This window comes from Pipistrellus kuhlii, unplaced genomic scaffold (genome assembly GCF_014108245.1).
Source record: "Pipistrellus kuhlii isolate mPipKuh1 unplaced genomic scaffold, mPipKuh1.p scaffold_m20_p_24, whole genome shotgun sequence".
Taxonomy (NCBI): Eukaryota; Metazoa; Chordata; class Mammalia; order Chiroptera; family Vespertilionidae; genus Pipistrellus; species Pipistrellus kuhlii.
In genome coordinates this window covers 4,337,820-4,352,028 of record NW_023425523.1, presented here as the reverse complement: position 1 = coordinate 4,352,028, position 14,209 = coordinate 4,337,820, and the positions used below count along the sequence as shown (strand labels likewise).

Genomic DNA, 14,209 nt, shown 5'->3' with positions numbered 1-14,209 from the left:
TCGCCTCCTGTGCGGGATGTGACACGCAGGCCTCCAGAGCGGTGGGAACCCCCTTCATCCGCCCACTGGCGTAGCCACGCGTTTATTGAGCAGCTACTATGCGCCATGCCTGGAAACACCGCTTAGACGCAGGGCCTCTGGGCCCGGGCAGCGTCCTCGGGGCGGAAACAGGAAACCAGCTGTCCTGCGTGGCGTCTTTCTGGCTGCTCCCCTGGCTTTGGCAAAGGGAGAGAGTCGTGGAGACAGGCGGACACACTCCTGGCCGCATCCTGGGCCTGAGGGTGGCAGCGTGCTGGCCTCTGGGAAGGGGTGTGGTGGGCATTGCCATGCTGAGAACCAGGCCCGTGTCCCCCTCACTCCCGCCCTAACCCACTGAGGCCCTGTGCTGACAGGCCCCGGGCCCCTTCCCGAGGCCCTTACAAGCCAAATTCCGGAGACCTCCCGGCTGCCCCCCTCCCAGCACCCCCGTGCCCGGCCCCCATGTGCCCACCCCTCTGGCTGCCCAGCCTGCCCTCTCCGCTCCGGGCCCACACTGCCCTCTTCCAGGTGTCTGTCCTGCAGGGAGGGGGCGTGGTCCCAGGGCCCCTGCCTCACCTGGCCCCATCCTGGCCTCTGGCTGGGAGCTGCAGGCTTTGCTTTCCTTCCCCCGGACCCCCAGGCTGCGGGAGAGAGCCTTCCTCCATCACAGCCCCTGCCCCTGAGCTCCTGGGAGCGGGGCCCCTGTGTGGGCTCAGACTCGGGGTCTCACCTCCCCGCCCGCTCCTTCCCTCTGTGTGTGACACATGCCTGCCTCCCGGGCTACCTCCCTGTCCTGTCCTCCCAGCTGCTCATGGGATCCAGCATCTCCCCCTCCTCTCCCCAGCCCCTCCTCACAGGGCACCCCGGGCCCAGCCTGGGGGTGCAGGGACTGTGGTGGGTCAGGTAACAGGTCAGACGCTCTGCCTTCGGGGCCGAGTGCGCGTCCCCTGGGCTGGGAGACCCCTGGACAGGCCCGGGGCCGGGGAGGTGGCGAGGGCAGCAGAGGGGGCCTTGGGAACGGGCCTCTCTGTGCCCGTCACACGGGGCACCAGCCAGGTTCCTGCAGGTGGCACCTGTGTTAGCTTAAGATTCTGTCTGGAGGGGACATCGGGGCGGCGGCCTTGAAGTCTTGTGTCCGGTGGGTGCTGGGGGCCCCGGGCCTATCTGAAGGTGTTTGCCGAGCGGCCGGGAGGGAGCCGGGGCTATCGCCGCGGCCTGGGCACACAGCCAGGGGGCGCCTCGCACCCGCTATAAAGCCTGGGCCGCGGGCACCGGCAGCAGCAACCAGCCCGACGCCCAGACTTCAGCATGAGGAGCCTCGTGGTGCTGCTGGCAGCCCTCGCGCTGTGCCATGCCTCTGGGATCACCAGGTGGGTGTCGGCGCCGCTCGGGGACGCTCTGGGTGGCTCTCTCCCTGGGCCTCGGCCGCCGGGGGGGTGGCTTTGGAGGAAACGGACGGCTCCCAGGCAGTTACTCCCCGACCCCCACCCCGTCAGCCTGACTATCGCACGTTTTGGGGTCCTTTCTCTGAGGGCGCCACTCCAGGGGGTGGGCGGCCAGGGCGCTAGGGCAGGGCTTCTCCATCAGACGGCCGATTCGGTCCCCGCTTCAGCACAGACTTACCTCTGTGGCCGGGTCCTGGCCTGTGTCAAAGCCAGAGACGGGGTCTCCGTCCCCTGGGGTCGGAGAGGAGCAGAGGACCCCGTGTTGCGAGAGGCTTTGGCCGGAGCCCGGTGCTTTGTAAGGGCCATGCAAGCCTTTGCTCCACGAAACCAAGTCCTCTGATGTCACAGGCCCTCTGGGGTGCAGTCCCCGGTTCTCCTTCCCAAATCACAGCCGGTGTTCGCTGCGCTGCCTGCCGCCAGGCTCCCCGCCCTCGCAGGGCCCCCCGGTAGATGTCCGTGTCTGCAGCGGACCGATGGGGAGACTGCTGTGCAGGGAGGGTGTCCGAGCTGCCTGAGGCCTGGAGGGGAGAAGGGGAGGAGCCGGAGCTTGGCCCCGTGTGAACGTGAACGGTGGACCTCACACGGTCTGGGGTTTCCAGGTTCCAGGCCCCTTTGAGGGAGGCTCTCAGGGGCCCCGGGCTGGGACGGGGCAGCTGGGCAGAGGCGGCAGCTGCTGGGGGGACCGGAGTGGATTAGGAACCAGAGGCGAGCGAGCAGGGAGCTTTGGGGGCCTGGAGCCGGGACCCCGGGAACGGCCGCTCTCCTTCCTTCAGGGCTTACGTCCCCTTCTCTCCTGAGGGACAAGGGTGGGGAGGCATGTCAGAGCCTTTCACCCTGAGCTGTCACACCGGAGGGCGGGCGGGAGGCACCCGACGGGGCACTAGTTCTCAGGCAGGCTGTCCCCGTGGCATCCTAGGACGGGAGCGACACTCAGAAACCACCTACGTTCCAGGTCTATTTTTTTTTTTTTAAATAACAGGGATCTTTCTTCTTTCTTTCTTTCTTTTTTTAATATATTTTATTGATTTTTTTACAGAGAGGAAGGGAGAGGGATAGAGAGGTAAAAACGTCGATGAGAGAGAATCATCCATCAGCTGCCTCTTGCACACCCCCCACTGGGGATGTGCCTGAAACCAAGGTACATGCCCTTGACCGGAATCGAACCCGGGACCTTTCAGTCCTCAGGCCAACGTTCTACCGCTGAGCCAATCCGGTTTCAGCTCGTTCCGGGTCTTAATGCGGCTGCATTTTATTCTCCAAGGCGTTCACACCGCAGTCTCCAGCGGTTTTCCGTCAGCCCCACGGGAGGACCATGGGGCTCTCGGAGCCGGGAAGGGCAGGGACCTGCCGAGGGGTCAGGCCGCCGGCCGGTCCACGGCAGGGTGGGGGGAGGGGCTGGGCAGGGAGGAGGAGCCAGGCTTCGGGGAGCCGCCAGGAGCCGCTTCTGGGGTTTGTCCATCTGGGTTCTCTTCCTGGGCACCTGCCGCCATCCCCCGGCTCCTGCAGCCTGTGGGGCACGCCCTGGGACCACGCTCTGGCTGAAACCTCTGAGGGATCCCCCCACACACACCCGCTGAGGCCCCTCGGGGAGCCCAGTGCAGGCGGGTTCCTCATTTGCTGGTGTGCAGGGCGATGCCTTCCTCTCCGGGGCGCTCCGGCGGGGAGAGACTGCGCCCTGTGCACTATGTAGCCTCGGGCCCTGGGAGAGCCTGGCACTGAGTAGGTGCACAGCCAGACTCTCAAATCTCAGAGAGGGGGAACGCATCAGCCGGTTATAAATGACACCTGCTGAGTCTCCCCCAGCGTCGCAGAGAGAGAGAGAGAACTAGAAAACGGAGTGGCATTTACAAAGGGTGGGTGTTGATATGTGAATGGTTGGGAAACGAATTTTTAAAAAACTATATATTTTATTGATTTTTTACAGAGAGGAGGAGAGAGGGATAGAGAGCTATCGATAGAAACGTCAATGAGAGAGAAACATCAACCAGCTGCCTCCTGTACACTCCCCACCGGGGATGTGCCCGCAACCAATGTACATGCCCTTGACCGGAATCGAACCTGGGACCTTTCAGTCCGCAGGCCGACGCTCTACCACTGAGCCAAACCGGCTTCGGCGGGAAATGGATTTTTACTCTGGGTTCTGAGAAAGGGCTGGGAAGGCTGGGGTTAGGGCTGGCCAGGTGTTGGGGGCGGGGCAGCCCAGGGGAGGCTCCGCCTCCTCACGCCCCTCCGCCCCCTCAGGATCCCTCTGCACAAGGGCAAGTCCATCCGGAAGGCCCTGCGGGAGCGCGGGCTCCTGGACGACTTCCTGAGGACGCACCAGTATTCCGCCAGCGCCAAGTACCGGACCGGCAAGGTGGCCAATGAGCCCCTCTTCAACTACATGGACGTGAGTGGCCCTCCCCCGACAGGGTGCCACGGACACTCCACCCCCCCAACCCCCCCCCCACACACCACACCCCCACCCCCCCACCCCCCCCCCCCCCCACCCCCCCCCACCCCCCACCCCCCCCACCCCCCCACCCACACCCCCACCCACACCCCCACCCCCACCCACACCCACACCCCCACCCACACCCCCACCCACACCCCCCTGAGCCCACCTCGCCCCCCCCGCACCCCCTGAGCCGCCTCACCGCCCGCCCGCCCGCCCGCAGTGCCAGTACTTCGGGAAGATCTCCATCGGGACCCCGCCACAGGAGTTCACTGTGATCTTCGACACCGGCTCCTCCGACCTCTGGGTGCCCTCCGTCTACTGCAAGAGCAAGGCCTGCCGTGAGTGACCGCCTCCCTCCCGGTCCCCGCCGCTCGGACCCTGGCCACTGCCTGGGGCGGGGGGGCAGGCAGCTGGCCAGCGGCCCCGGGAGGCGGCAGGAGGCTGGTGCTGACACCCTCGGCCTCCCCGAGTCCCAGGCCCGCGCTCAGCCCCTGCCGGTGGGCGGAGGGTGCGCCTCTGGGGCTGCCGTACAGAACCGCCTAAAACCGCCTAAAACCGCCTAAAACCGCATAAAACCACGGCTGCCGGTGGAGATTGTGGGTTTTGTCTTGTCTCCACCCGACGCCAAGGCCAGCGGCGGCCCCTCCTGGGCCCTGTTTTCCGTCCTGTGTCCGGGGCTGGACAGGCCGGGGTGCTGCCGAGGGAGGAGAGAGGCCCTCGCTCATGAGAAAACACGGATGTGTCACCGGCTTCCCAGCCGGCCCCGGGCTGTGGTGGTTTTCCCCCTCGTTCACCGGAGGAAGCAGCAGCCAGAGGAGGAGGCACCGGCCTGAGGTCGCAGAGCTGATGCCCGGCGGCCGCAAGGGGTGGGGGCGGGGGGCGTTTTTTCTCTTTATTTTTGTTTAGAAGCCACACAGGTAGCCCTGGGCTCAGAGAGGTGAGTCCAGCAGCAAAGGATCATTTTCTTTTTAAAATAGATTTTTATTGATGTCAGAGAGGAAGGGGGAGAGAGAGAGAGAGAGAGAGAGAGAGAGAGAGAGAGAGAGAGAGAGAGAGAGATCATTGATGAGAGAGAATCATTAACCAGCTGCCTCCTGCACGCACCCCCCACTGGGGACGGAGCCCACAACCCGGGCCTGTGCCCTGACAGGGATGGAGCCGTGGCCTCCTGGTTCGCAGGACGATGCTCACGTCCTCTCCTGGGCCGGCGGGTGGGGTGGGGCTAGTCTTGTTGGTCAAACTCGGGGCTCAAGAGAGAACGGTTGGGCGCTGGTGAGGGCGCGGAGACCCCGGGCCCCTGTGACGGGCCTCTGTGTTCCAGAGAAACACCACCGCTTCGACCCGGCCAAGTCCTCCACCTTCCGGGACCTGGGCAAACCTCTGACCATCCAGTACGGCACAGGCAGCATGGAGGGCGTCCTGGGCACCGACACCGTCGTTGTGAGTGGGCCCGCCCGGGGCCATGGTGGGGAGGACAGGCCGGGACAGCCAGGGAGCAGGCGCCCGGAGTGGCTCAGAGGAGGCGGGGCCGTGTCCCCGGTGGGCTTTTCAGGGACGGGGGCGGGTTACCAGGCTGCCCGGGGACACGAGTGAGGGGACCGGAGGGGCGAGTGCTGGTAAACGCTCCGAGGGAGGGCCCTGTAGCCTGGGACGCAGGCGCCGTCGGTCCATGAACATGAGGAGGTCGAGGCTGGGAGAGGCACGTCCCAGGAGGTCTTTCCGGTCCATCCACAGCCATTCCTGGGAGACGCGAGGTGCAGCCGGGAGGTCGGGGGTCTGCAGGCCGGCAGGGGGCCGGGGGCACCCCTCATCCCACCCCTTTCTTTGGGCTCCGCCCCAACTTCTGCACCAAGAGCCCTGCTGTCTGCACCCTCTGCCGTGTCCTCTCTGTCCGTCCTCGCCTGTCCACTGAGCCGGTTCCCTCAACACCGCAGCACAGGGCCGGGGAGGGCTGCTTCTCGTCACGCTCATGTAACTGCTCACAGAGCAAGGCCGGCAGCTGGGTGGCCGTGTGTCCGAGGGCCGGCAGCTGGGCGGCGGGCCGGGCTGCCTCTGGCCGCCGCCCCATGGAGACCACTCCCCCTGCAGGTCTCCGACATCGTGGACACCCAGCAGACCGTGGGCCTGAGCACCGTGGAGCCCGGGGACACCTTCGTCTACTCGGAGTTCGACGGGATCCTGGGGCTGGGCTACCCGTCCCTGGCCTCCGAGTACTCGGTGCCCGTGTTCGACAACATGATGAGCAAGCACCTGGTGGCCCAGGATCTCTTCTCCGTCTACATGAGCAGGTAGGCGCCCGCCGGCTCCAGCCCGGCCAGGGGGAGTCACATCAACCTCTCGTCACGGATGCAGCCTGAGTCAGGGGACCTTTGTTTCTGCCGTTTACGAGGCAGCCCCGACCCGACCTCTACGCAGGGGCCTTACCTTCTCCCCGGAGAGGCGGCCTCCGCAGGCCTTTGCTGACGTCACTGAGATCCGCGGAATTGTAGAGCAGGCTCCAGAGGAGTCCTGCCTTCTCCTCGCACAATTTGGGAAACTGAGGCAGGGAGGGACGCTCACCCTGGGAGTGGGTGGCTCCTGGCTCCAGTGATGGGCAGCTGGACAGAGGGACAGGGGGAAGGCTGGTGTCAGGGGAAGTCAGGCAAGGGGTGCATTGGTTTGTTCACTCATTCACTCATTCATTCATTCACTCACTCATTCACCTATTCACTCGATAGATGGTCGGTCCTGCTGTGCGCAGGGCTGTGCCAGGAGGTGGGGAGGGATCAGCTAACACGTCAGCCTGGGAGTTAACCTTTATGGGGGGAAGCAGACGCCGCACACATGGTGATGACGGGCGCGGGCCGGGCACGGACGGGGAGGCTGTGTGTGGGAAGCTGAATGGTGACAGGGATGCAGGCCTCACAGAGGGTGTGAGGGGCCGAGGCTTTGCCGAGGCACGCGTGGGCGTCGTCCGGTGACACCGAGGGATGGTGACACCGAGGGACGGTGACACAGAGGGACGGTGACACCGAGGGACGGTGACACTGAGGGGCGGTGACACTGAGGGGCGGTGACACCGAGGGACGGTGACACCGAGGGACGGTGACACTGAGGGATGGTGACACAGAGGGATGGTGACACCGAGGGACGGTGACACCGAGGGACGGTGACACCGAGGGACGGTGACACCGAGGGACGGTGACACAGAGGGACGGTGACACCGAGGGGCGGTGACACCGAGGGACGGTGACACAGAGGGACGGTGACACCGAGGGACGGTGACACCGAGGGACGGTGACACTGAGGGACGGTGACACCGAGGGACGGTGACACAGAGGGACGGTGACACCGAGGGACGGTGACACAGAGGGATGGTGACACCGAGGGACGGTGACACAGAGGGACGGTGACACCGAGGGGCGGTGACACCGAGGGGCGGTGACACAGAGGGACGGTGACACCGAGGGGCGGTGACACAGAGGGTCGGTGGTGTTAGGGCCTGGGGGTGGGGGGAGCTGGAGGAGGGCAGGGACGGGGGCGGTGGGCAGGAAGCCGGTGGCAGGAGTGTGCCCGTGTCTCCTGGCCGTGGACAGAGCCCAGGGGACCAGAGGGGTCGGGCGGGGGTGGTGGGACCAATCCAAAGGTGCGGGCCCTGCGGACGGCCCTCTCTGTGCTCTCAGCCTTCCTTCGTGAGGGGGAGTGGGGTGCGGGGGGCCCCGCAGAGCCCGGCAGCCTGTGACCTGGGGGCGGCTTGCCCGGGAGGCCCCCGGGCGCTGAGTGCCAAACACGCCCATCCTTGGTTTCAGGAACGGCCCCGGGAGCATGCTCACGCTGGGGGCCATCGACCCCTCCTACTACACCGGCTCGCTGCACTGGGTGCCCGTCACCGTGCAGGAGTACTGGCAGTTCACCGTGGACAGGTGGGTGAGGGCGCCGGGGCCGGCCAGCGGCTCGCTCCGGGGTGGGGCGTGGGGTTCAGGGTCAGCCCCCAGAAGTCTGAATTAGACACGTGCAGGCCCACGGCCTTGACAGCCATGCCCGGCCTCTGCTTTGTGAACGAGATGGCGGTCTTCCTGGGCTCACTCCCTGCGAGGCCCTGGCTGAGGGAGGCCGGCCTGTCTGGGGTATCTCAGCGAGGCGGGTGCGGAGAGAAAGCTCGGTCTCCAGGCAGCGAGCGAAGTGCCTTCCAGAACATCCCCCCCCCCCCCCCCCCCCCCCCCCCCCCCGCACACACGGGACTGCTGCTCCATCTCGGTGTTTGTCCCACAGCCGGTGGGGTGGTCCTGATTGAGCCGCTGAGCTGGGAGAACATGGTTTCGGGTCCTTTCTCTGAGCTCAGGCAGTCGTGGGGAGTCCAGGAAGGGGTCCCTGGGAAGGGCGCATGGGGATTGGGCGTCCTCCCTGCCCAGATCCTGGCGGGGGAGGCCAGGGGCACTGGGGTGGGAGGCGCAGCACGGCCGTCCGGTCTCCCCCTGCAGCGTGACGGTGGACGGCGTGGTGGTGGCTTGTAAAGGCGGCTGCCAGGCCATCCTGGACACGGGCACCTCCATGCTAGTCGGGCCCACCAGCGACATCCTCAGCATCCAGAAGGCTGTCGGCGCCACCCAGGACCAGTATGGCATGGTGAGGCCGGGCCCTCGCCCCTCCCAAATGGCCAAGGGAGATGGCGGGGGACCACAGATGTCATGGTTTCCCGGGAGGCCTTCACGGTAACTCCTGTCCCCCCACCTGAGCCTCCAGTCCCCCAGCCTGACCTCCAGTCCCCCAGCCTGACCTCCAGTCCCTCAGCCTGACCTCCTGTCCCCCAGCCTGACCTCCAGTCCCTCAGCCTGACCTCCTGTCCCCCAGCCTGACCTCCAGTCCCCCAGCCTGACCTCCTGTCCCCCAGCCTGACCTCCAGTCCCTCAGCCTGACCTCCAGTCTCCCAGCCTGACCTCCAGTCCCTCAGCCTGACCTCCAGTCCCCCAGCCTGACCTCCTGTCCCCCAGCCTGACCTCCAGTCCCTCAGCCTGACCTCCAGTCCCCCAGCCTGACCTCCAGTCCCCAGCCTGACCTCCAGTCCCTCAGCCTGACCTCCAGTCCCTCAGCCTGACCTCCAGTCTCCCAGCCTGACCTCCAGTCCCTCAGCCTGACCTCCAGTCTCCCAGCCTGACCTCCAGTCCCCCAGCCTGACCTCCAGTCCCCAGCCTGACCTCCAGTCCCCCAGCCTGACCTCCAGTCCCTCAGCCTGACCTCCAGTCCCCCAGCCTGACCTCCAGTCCCTCAGCCTGACCTCCAGTCCCTCAGCCTGACCTCCAGTCCCCCAGCCTGACCTCCAGTCCCTCAGCCTGACCTCCTGACCCCCAGCCTGACCTCCAGTCCCCCAGCCTGACCTCCAGTCCCTCAGCCTGACCTCCAGTCTCCCAGCCTGACCTCCAGTCCCTCAGCCTGACCTCCAGTCCCTCAGCCTGACCTCCAGTCCCTCAGCCTGACCTCCAGTCTCCCAGCCTGACCTCCTCGGTGTCCGCTGAGAAAGCAGGCCCCTCACCACCGCGTGGCTCAGTTCCAAGGAAGGGATCTCAGCCTGGGACTGGCTCTGCGGCTTCCGGTCACACCTATCGCCCTTAAAAAAAATTTTTTTTTGTGTCAATCACCTGAGGACATTTAAAAAAAAATACTTTTTTTTATTGATTTCAAAGAGAGTTAGGGAGAGAGAAACATCCATCAGCTGCCTCCTGCACACCCCCTACTAGGGATGGAGCCCACAACCTGGGCCTGTGCCCTGACTGGGAATCGATGCCAGGACCGCTTGGTTCGTGGTTGACGCTTAACCGAGTGTGCCATTTTCTCTGTTGTGTGTGGCACCCACGACTCCCTTCTCATAACGGAGCTGGTCCCTCTCCATCCCCTTTCACCTTCCCCTCCGCCCCCACCCACCCCTCGGGCAACCCTCAGCTGCTTCTCTGTGTCTGAGTCTGTCGTGCTCGTTGTTTTTCCAATTTGAGATCAACTGCGGGAGCCTGAGCAGCATGCCCAACGTGGTCTTCCAGATCAACGGCAAGAAGTACCCGCTGCCCCCCTCCGCCTACATCAGCCAGGTATGCGCCTCGGGTGGGGTGAGGCAGCCCCAGGCCTACCAGGCCCTCCGCCCTCCTGGGAGTCAGCGAGTTGGTGATAAGTGGGGGGAATGCAGGGCCTGTGGTAGACCAGCTGGCCCTGCTGAGGGGGCCCTGTGACTCTACACCTCGTCCCGGGATAAACTGGGGAGGACAGAGGCCTGGGTTTGGGGGAGGGGGAGGCAGGGCCTCCGTGGGGGCCTCTGTCCTCAGCCCACGGGCCTGGTCTGCCTGGGTTTGTGGGGACCCGGATTCCCAGCGATTGGGTTTGGCCTAATCCTAAGCGCCCCAAACCAGCAAGGCCTCGGGTCCCCGCGCTGCTCTGGCAGGTGGTCATGAGAGTGGGAAGATGGGGGGCTGAGAGGAAGTGAGGAGGAGCGGGGTGAGGGGCCCCCAGCCGACCTTGGGTCACGCCCCTCGTCTATGTTTTGGGGTCCATTTCTTCCCCTGTGGGGCGAGAGGAACCGGACGCCGGTCTGCCTGCCTTGGCCGGGATTCCAGGAGGGCAGGACAATAGCTGAGGGCCGTGGGGGAGGGAGGGAGGGGGCCGCACTGGAGGCCCCGCGTCACCTCGGTCACCTCGTCACCCCTGTCTGCCTCCCCAGGACTCCGGCTTCTGCTCCAGCGGCTTCGAGGGCGACGACAGCTCCGAGCAGTGGATCCTGGGCGACGTCTTCATCCGCGAGTACTACAGCGTCTTCGACCGGGCCAACAACCGCGTGGGGCTGGCCAAGGCCATCTGAGCCCCGGCACGCACATGCCCGCGCACACGTGCACACACACATGCATGCCCGCGCACACGTGCACACACACATGCATGCCCGCGCACACACGGGGCGTGTTTCTGGGCAGACGGTTCTCAATAAATCCCACTTCCCTGCAAAGCCTGGCTCTTTGGTGATGTCCTGCACTGTCATGGTGTGGCTGTCACGTGGTGTGGTGTCACGGTGTGGCTGTCATGGGGTGGTGCCATGTGGCTATCACAGGTGTGGCTGTCTGTCATGGTGTGGTGTCACGGTGTGGTGTCATGGTATGGCTGTCACGTGGGGCTGGGGACAGCGGATGACTTTCACGGGTGAATGGCCACGCAGGACAGATCTTGCCGGGCTGGTCTCCCCGGGGAACGGCACAGAGGGCAGGCGGTCCCCGGAGCTAGGGCTTGGGATGTGGGGCTGAGCAGAGGACTCTGACCGGATGGAGGGACTCCGGGTCTGTGAGGAGGAGACGGGGGCACCAGCAGAGGGCTTCTGGGAAGGTCTGTGGGTCACCGTGACCTTGGGGGAGAACCACAGGCCAGAGCTCCATCCTCAGTCTGACTCCAAAGCTGACCTCATGGGAACAGCCCTCTGTTCCCAACAGGGGGCAGCGCAGTGGACAGGGCTCCTTCACCCCTGAGTCCCTCCCCCTCGTCCTGACCCCACTCGCCCTGCTCACTGAGGGCAGGCCCGCCTGGCACGACACAGAGTGTGTGTGTGTGTGTGTGTGTGTGTGTGTGTGTCCAGTCCCAGCAGGAGCTGCGGAGGGGGTCCTGGTGACAGGTGCCTCTGGGGGTCCCTCTCAGCTCCCCCCAAGGACAGAAAGCCAGGGCCAGTGCTGGTCAGGGAGGCCTGAGTGACCTCTGGCAGCGAAGGAGCAGGGCTGGCGGGGAGGAGGGGCGGGGTGTGGAGGAGGAGGCTCAGGCTTCGGTCTGGGGGAGCTGAGGAGCTGGGGGGCTGAGCAGAGGCTGCAGGAGGACGGGACTGGACCCCAGGACTGGGTGCTGAGCCCTCCAGGGTTAGGGAGGAGAGCCGGGTGCCCAGCAGGCAGTCCTGGCCTCGGTGATGCCCCTGAGCCTCCCTCTTCTTACCTAACACCCGTGCTGCCCGCCTGCCAGCAGTGAGACAGAACTGGGCCACTGCCATTATTTTTAGGCTTCTTGTTGCTTTAAAAAAAGTGCCAAACAGACTCACACGGGAAAGGTGTTACATTTCAATGATTTATGCTGAACGCGTCGGATTTTAAACACCCGGTGCCACGGGAGGTAATGTACAGCGTCTCAATGTGACCACGTTCAAGGCCAGGAGCTTGGACCAGAGGGTCCCTGAGACACCTCGGCCCCCGCCCCCGGGCCTGCTGGCCGCCCCGCCCTGGGAGGGCAGTCCCGGGAGGCAGCGCCCTCCTGGGCATCGGCCGGTGGGCAGCCACGGGCTCCCCTGGCTGCCCAGAGGGCGCCGCCTGGATGCTCTCCACACCCACCCCCTCTGCCTTCTCCCTGTCCTGCCCCCTGGCCCAGCCTCTGCCGGCCGCTGCTGACCAGGCTGGGGTGCCTGCGTACCCACTGCCCCCCGCCTGGCGCTCGGTGCCCAGCGCTGTCTCCTCGCCTGTCTCCCCCGTGGATACTGCTCCTCTCAGCTCCAGGTCTTGGGTGCTGCCCCCCAACTGGAGTCTCCTCACTGGAGAAATGAGGGAGGGAGGGAGGGAGGGAGGGAGGGAGAGGGAGGGAGGGAGGGAGGGAGGGGGAGGGGGGGAGGGAGGGAGGGGGGGAGGGAGAGAGAGGGAGGGAGGAAGGGAGGGAGGGAGGGAGGGAGGGGGAGAGAGAGAGGAAGAGAGGGAGGGAGGGAGGGGGAGAGGGAGGGGGAGAGAGGAAGAGAGGGAGGCACTCAGTGAGGTCCTGGGCAGTCCCCTGCTTGCCACGTCTCCTCTTTCCTTTCAGCTCTCTCTAACCGCCACCCCTCCCCCTCCCGTTCCTTGTGGGGTGCTCCCGAGCCTTTGCTGTCCCCAGGGAATGGCTCCGGGCACTTAGGAGGATGCAGAAAGGAGAGAGGGTGGCTGGGCTGCAGCACGTGGCTCTGCGAGGGGAGGAGGGGCTGGGAGGACCTGTCAGCACATCTGTTTGCTTAGGAAGAGGGGCAGCCGGGGGCAGTGGGAGTGGGAGGGAGCCCTGCAGGGCTGGGCTGACCCCCTGCCCGGGTTCCTGCCAGGGCAGCTGGGGAAGCCTCAGGGTCACACTCACCCAGCCCAGCCCGGGCATTTGCTGCCATGTGGCTGCTGCCACGGCCGCTCCCAACACCTGCAGGGCTGGTGCGAGGCCTGCCTCATGCCCTTCCCTCTGCCCAGGGCGCCTTCCCGCTCCCTGTGGCTGGAGCTGCTCCTCCTTCCTGCAGCTTAAGCATCCTCTGGGGTGACAGCCCCCCTCCCCACTTCCGTCCCCCCCCCCCCCCCCAACTGCTCAGCTTGTGGCCGGCTGCAGTCACTCACAGGTCGGACTCTGCTCCAGTGCCTGGTGGGCAGCGCCCATCTTTCCCCTGAGCCCTCAGCACCAGGAGGGCTCCTGGCGTGTGGAGGGAGCCAGGCAAATGGGGGAGATGGGGGGGTTAGGCTCTGTGATCTGAGCGGGCAGATCTCTGCTTGGCTGGCATGAATCGTGAGCACAGAGAAACACGAGTTCGCAAAGACAGTGTACACACAGAGACACAGAGACATACACACCACACACAATACATGCAAACAACACATACATATACACAACATATACATGCACTCACAGAAACAGACACACACACAAACACAGAGGCACTCAAACACACGGAAAGACAGACAGACACACACACCACACACACACACACACACACATCCCACCAGTGCCTGCCCGCCAGCACCCTCCCTGCCCCTGCCCAGACGGCGCAGAGCCCCAGGCCCACAGCCCCACCTCCACCTCCTCTCCCCCCTTGTCACTCATCTTTCCTGCTAATGAGAGGAAGCATTTGGCCGGAGAGAAGCTTGGGAAGGAGACCTTTGGAATGGAAATGCTGTGGCAGAATGATGGATTGCTTTCTGAGCTGCGCAGTTTGTTTCTTGCTAGAAGGAGAGTAGAGCCCAGCGAGAGAGGCTGCCCAGGTCGGGGAGCCCGGGACCCTGAACAGGCAGGTGGAGAGCGGCCGCAGGCAGAGGGGACAGGGGCCGAGGGGCAGCCCGGGGCGGGCAGAGGGGCGACGCTGGCCTCTGCCCCGAAGCCCTGGTCATGGTTGGGGCCCCAATAGTCAGCAGCTCCCTGCGGAGGGACAGCTGGTCTGTCCTGGCCTCTGAGCGCCTCCTCATGCTGTTCCCTTTGCCCGAGGCCTGGGAGCTGCTCTTCCTCCTGCGGAGCCAGCAGGAAGGTCACCTCCTCTGAGACCCCGCCCACCGCGGAGGACTGCTGGCTGGCTCCTGGCCACTGGGCTTGCTGGGGCCTAATTAGAATTTACCAAAAAGGG

The 14,209-nt window shown here is 65.2% G+C and overlaps 1 protein-coding gene across 1 annotated transcript; it reads left to right on the top strand.

The window, feature by feature from the left end:
* The first annotated feature begins 1,232 nt into the window (after positions 1–1,232).
* Positions 1,233–10,875, top strand: LOC118727185 (chymosin-like). The gene is made up of 9 exons (XM_036452704.2): positions 1,233–1,388; positions 3,705–3,852; positions 4,121–4,238; positions 5,222–5,340; positions 5,989–6,188; positions 7,689–7,802; positions 8,361–8,505; positions 9,861–9,959; positions 10,583–10,875. Exons 1-9 carry the CDS (start codon positions 1,327–1,329, stop codon positions 10,718–10,720), a joined length of 1,143 nt encoding a protein of 380 aa, XP_036308597.1. The 5' UTR covers positions 1,233–1,326; the 3' UTR covers positions 10,721–10,875.
* The last annotated feature ends 3,334 nt before the right edge of the window (positions 10,876–14,209 follow it).